The sequence below is a fragment of the Photinus pyralis genome, unplaced genomic scaffold (genome assembly GCF_008802855.1).
Source record: "Photinus pyralis isolate 1611_PpyrPB1 unplaced genomic scaffold, Ppyr1.3 Ppyr1.4_LG8, whole genome shotgun sequence".
NCBI classification, from domain to species: domain Eukaryota; kingdom Metazoa; phylum Arthropoda; class Insecta; order Coleoptera; family Lampyridae; genus Photinus; species Photinus pyralis.
In genome coordinates this window covers 36,442,654-36,447,862 of record NW_022170819.1, presented here as the reverse complement: position 1 = coordinate 36,447,862, position 5,209 = coordinate 36,442,654, and the positions used below count along the sequence as shown (strand labels likewise).

Genomic DNA, 5,209 nt, shown 5'->3' with positions numbered 1-5,209 from the left:
CAAAAGTTATAGACTAGAAACCAATTTCTAAAAAAAATGCAAACGGCTGTAACTTTTGAACTAGTAGCCCAATCTTGGAACTGTTTGAAATAATGGATTCTACAGGCCACATTCTATAAGAAAAATTTTTTTCTGGGTCGATCTGAGACAATTTTTTTTGCGGGCCTCAAAAAAAGGCAGTGTATTCTAAAGTTTTTGAATACTTATTTTTTTAAGTATTTGAATACTTTTCAATGTATCTGTATCTAGTATTCGCGTGTGCTGGACGTAAAAGTATTTAGTATTCAAATACCTTTGATTTGTGTATTTACTATTTAGTAGGTATTCAAATATGTACTTTTTGAAAGTATTCTGCCCAGCTCTGTGTAAAAATATGCACAGGGAGCTCCACTTAAAAACTCAAAACCTGTACCATTTCCGATGAAACCGGAAGTGAGCGGAAAAAGAAAAATATGCGAAAACTCTTCATGTACCATTTACCTGTACCAAATCTCATTTTGATACACCTACTACCTACTCCAGAAATTATGCCTTGTCTAATAGATTCGTTGACACCCAGTATACCTCTCCTTTAAGGTTAAAACTAGTACTGATGCAACAGACCTCTGCTTCCGCTTCCGCAAATTTGAAAACCAAAGTATACCAAACAGGACAAGGAGCGCTCTGATTGGGCGAACGGGACGGCGGCGTTTGTCATTCGTGCCAATCGTCAGACGTGCGCGATTTATTTGTCTTTGTCTACTTTCGTTTCTTTACTTCGCCGCAACAATTATTCTAGTTTTTATTTTAGTATTTATACTTCCGCCTCCGTTTCTGCGTCCGCTTCCGCAAAAAATATTTTGTCTTCTGTTTTGGGGTCTGCTTCCGTTACGTCACTAAAAACTAACTCTAATAAAAATTAACGTTTCAGAAAATTCCAACCCAAACAAAATTCTTCTCTTTTCCAATAAGCAAATTAACGTCCCAGGAAGTTTACCAAATCACAGAAAGAAACAAATGACTCCTACCATGCTACCGTTACATTACGATATCGCAAGTTCTCCGAAAAAGTTAAAAACCAGCCGAGTCTCATCAAGAGCTTTCTATAGCGAAATGTGTGTTCTGTCTCAAATTATGTACGAGAATTCGAGGTAACAGATATCGACTTAGAATCTCCCAACTTAAGCAAAATAACAAAAATGATCAGAGATAATGCAACTCCAATAAAAAGGCCCTTACCTGCAGTTTTATTAAACTGTTTCGTCATCGCTTCTACGGCATCTTCAGTAGCTCTCTGAGCCGTTTTTCCACTCGCAATTTCCTTAACGACAGCATGAGCCAAACAAAATCGAAGTATTGCCTCCCCATACCCTACTTAACAAGTAGATTAAGCGCCTCACAAAAAATACTACCTGTGGTCGATACGGCACCATAGCAATTGTCTGCATACGAACCGCCACCAATTTGAGAAGTATCGCTGCACCGCCCCGGTAATTTTCCCGAAATACCTCCAGTTGATGTAGCAACCGCCAGTAATCCATTAGAATCGATCGCGACGGCTCCCACCGTTCCCACTTCCCCTTTCTGCAAGGCTCTAGGTTTAGATCAGTGTGGGGAATTGAGTGGTACATACCTTCCTATCACATCCAATTTCTGTGAAGTCCCCTCCATGCTTTTTAAAGTACGCTAAAGCCTCTTTCGCCTGCTCGGTAACCAAAGACCCGGGTGGCAATATTTGTACGCCATGATTAATGGCAAAACGTTTGGCTCCATCCGCCCCCAACAAAACGTGAGGGCTCTTCTCCATAATTAGTCTCGCCAGGCTGATGGGATGCGCAACGTCTTTAACTATGGTAACGGCGCCTGCTTCGAGTCTATCACCTACCATTACACTCGCGTCCATTTCGACTTCCCCGTCAAGGTTTAGCACAGATCCATAGCCTGAAAAATTTGTAAATGGGGCGTGATCAATCATTGTAGGTTCTATTACCGGCGTTAAAAGCTGGATCATCTTCCATAACGCGAACGGCAGCTTCCACGGCGTCCAGTGCGGAGCCATGCGCCGCGAGTACCTTGTAACCGTCGTTAACCGCCTTCTTACATCCCGATAGTTTTAATGGCACCCTGGACGCTGGGATGTCACCTGCACCACCGTGCACTAAGACAATCGGTTCCATTCTATCGATGAATATTCCTGTTGACTGTTGCGCTTTTATCTTAAGCACTTGACCTATTGTTATCGGTGACGGAGATAAACAAGGAAATTGTGGTCGCCCTGTTGTTAACTATAAGTATACATAGATAAATCAATATGTTGTGACATATAGATAACATGGTGTATGGGTATTTAGAAAAGTATTATTGGTGCATTGCAAAATTCAAGGATATTTCCTGCTCTTCTACAGAAGGGCCTGGAACGACTGCTCTTACATTTGTTGCACCTCTTTAAAACCTCGCCCTGGCTTTAGGGCATATCCCTGAAAGCTGTTCATGGGGATTCTTCATATCCTCGTGTGTAGGCTGGAGAGGAGTATGCCTGCCCACTGGTACTGTTGGGAGGATACAGAGATGAGTTCCAGTTCTTGGCCTCTGAATGAGGACAGAGGGATGTACACCAAAAAATCAAAGTTTTCCCCCCTAGGGTGGATACTAGCCTTGACCTCTCCGTTAACCTGGGAAAGATCAAGGTTGTTCTATTTACAAACACAAAGATAGTGGATATGATGGGTCACTCACAGTGGCGTATTTATACAGATGGGCCGGACGGGCCATGGCCCAGAGCGGCAGATTTTAAAGGGCGGCAAAAACGGAAAAAATCGTTTTTTTTCGTGTATTTAATTAATCATGGATAAAAAATTGCGTTGTCAAAGACAATACCTTCCGTTTTACCAACCTTATAATTAAGATTTTGTTCTGAAAAAAATTGCCACAATGTAGTAGTCAAAGAAAGTGCGTGCGTAATCAACGTACTCGGTACTTACTGCATGTGCAATTGTACAGTAATAGCCTACTACTAGTAACAGTAGCACAGATGTTGTGTGGCATGTGGTGGTATGGTAGTAGTAGTAGTTGTTGTAACTCTCGGCACTGCCGACTGCGGCGCGGCGAGCGTTGGCGAATTTACCCGAATTTTGTCTCAGCCTCTTGCAATTTCCAACGACTTCTGTGGGATCATAGCATAATATATTTTCAGTAATTTTAATGTTTACGACTTACGCATACCAGTCATGGTGCAACCTGTGGTAGATGACGAGCACCGCAAAACATTCGCCGATCTTCATAAAATGATTAATGATCGCGGTCTGAGAGAACTCTACCCGTATGTGGATATCTGCTTAGAAATTATCTTAACCATGGCAGTATCTAATTGTTCGGCCGAAAAGTCGTTTTCTGTGATGAAACGATTGAAAAGCTACCTTCGTTCAAACATGAGCAACAATCGTCTGAATTGGCAGGCGGTCTTAACAATAGAATCTGATCTGACGAAGAAATTGGACTTTGACGACATAATAAACACTTTTGCCAAAAGCCAATCCAGAAGGAAGCTATTGTAAAATGTAAAGAAAGACATTGTTTCATGTTTTATGTATGTTAATACATTATACATTATATTTCCTTCGTTTGTTACTATACCCAAAGGGGTCTACCTTTTCACCCCCCCCCTTCTCCCCACCCCTTGGTACTTGCTACGGCGGCAAATCAGGCCTGGCCCATAGGCGGCAAATTGCTAAATCCGCCTCTGGTCACTCATCATATAGACTTCCGCCTGATCTGGAAAAGGCACATTGAGCGAATAAGCGAAGAGGCCACTGTATGTCTATAGACATGTAGAATGGCTTTTGGGTGTACATGGGCCGTTAGGCCTGTGCACATGAGAACCTCCGTAGAGGTTACCGTAATAAGCATATATGTTACAGGAAAAGTAAATTCTCCAGTAAGAGTTGACTCTACCTACATAGGTAAACTTGACTCTTACTGATATTTTCAATAAAAGTTGATGAAAAGTGGAATTTTGATTAACATTTACTATATTAGTCACAATTGACTGTACCTAGGGAAAGTATTATTGCCTTGAGTCAACAAGCGTTGACTTTTTGCAAGGAAGCGGTGCACTGCACAGATTAACTACAATAATCTGTGTTATTAGGTAGTAGACCCTGTGCTAATTAAAAAAAAAACTATATAGAAATGATTTATCATTTATTACAGCAAGGTAGAGATTTGTGACAGTTCCAGAGCAAATCTTTCTTGTTACACAGGTACTTCTTGGATTTGCATTTAGTGTTGCAAGTTATTGTGGAGTTGCAACAGTCCTTGATTTATCCAAAGGGACTTCACTTTGTTGGATAATGTCCGTGAGACATTTACTAAATTGAGACCTGAAAAATACCATCATTCAAAATCCAATACTAATGAATGACAGAGAGGGCGAAGGGGCAAGGAGAAAAAAAGAAGATTTTGCCTTGGAAAATTACCTTGAGAAAAGCTGCTTCAGAAATCCATTTCTTGTTTCAATTTGATCGAATCTTCAGTACCATGCCCTAAAAATAGATGGAGCATCTCCTATCTCGCTATTAAAGACACTAAATATAGAAAGTATCGCAATCCATTGGGCTCGTGTGTTAGAGAGAGAACGCATAATTTTTGCCCAAAAATGGCGGAAGTTACCAGATTCTAGTAAGTTTAATGTTAGGGATTGTTCCACCTGTTTGGAGATATCTCAATGAATAGGTATTCTTTATTCATTGAGATATCTGTATATATTTTTATAAAAGTTAGGTTATAAAAAATGACAGCTATTCAGATTTTATTTGTCAATTTTTTTAAGTTGGCAGCAAATTTGCCCAAAAATGGCGGATGATTACGGTACTTTCTATATCTAGTGACTTTACTCGCTATCAAATCTCAAACCTCTTCAAAACTTAAGCTGGTCCATTAAAACTAGATTTTGGACTAACACTGGAACCCTACAATTAAAACCCTAAAAGAAAATCAAAAAGGTAACCCACTCCTTCTTGATAAACTAAAATGTACATACCTCTTATAAGAAGGCCAATTATTATAGTTGAATGGAACAATCATTGATGGACATTGTAGAATAACAGATATCAGTTGAAACATAAAGCAAAGGTACACTTCAATTACGGGAAATGCAAATGGCATACTTACGATAAATTGAAAAAAAAAACGCAATTATAGCCTTTCATTGGAGTTTTTGGGTGAATCCGTT

The 5,209-nt window shown here is 40.0% G+C and overlaps 1 protein-coding gene across 4 annotated transcripts; it reads right to left on the bottom strand.

Moving 5' to 3' along the window:
• Positions 1–243: 243 nt before the first annotated feature.
• On the bottom strand, positions 244–2,234 carry LOC116179779 (probable isoaspartyl peptidase/L-asparaginase GA20639). Of its 4 annotated transcripts, none has more exons than XR_004147036.1 (6): positions 1,970–2,234; positions 1,613–1,920; positions 1,392–1,563; positions 1,219–1,350; positions 922–1,159; positions 244–875 (listed from the first exon to the last, which is right to left on the bottom strand). XR_004147036.1 is itself a non-coding variant. In XM_031499620.1 (5 exons), the coding sequence occupies exons 1-5, from the start codon at positions 2,154–2,156 to the stop codon at positions 1,146–1,148; spliced, it is 813 nt and encodes a 270-aa protein (XP_031355480.1). In that variant the 5' UTR covers positions 2,157–2,234; the 3' UTR covers positions 244–1,145. The 4 variants fall into 4 exon arrangements, 2 of the variants coding, with proteins under 2 accessions (XP_031355480.1, XP_031355481.1); XR_004147035.1 differs by having other exon boundaries at positions 855–882; XM_031499620.1 differs by having other exon boundaries at positions 244–1,159.
• Between the last annotated feature and the right edge of the window lie 2,975 nt (positions 2,235–5,209).

Coding starts and splice junctions, on each gene's coding strand:
- LOC116179779 (XM_031499620.1), bottom strand. CDS start 2,156: ATGGAACCGATTGTCTTAGTGCACGGTGGTGCAGGTGACATCCCAGCG. Junction 1,564..1,612: donor AAATTGGATGTGATAGGAAG/GTATGTACCACT, acceptor AGAGCCTTGCAG/AAAGGGGAAGTGGGAACGGT. Junction 1,351..1,391: donor TGGTGCCGTATCGACCACAG/GTAGTATTTTTT, acceptor CTTGTTAAGTAG/GGTATGGGGAGGCAATACTT.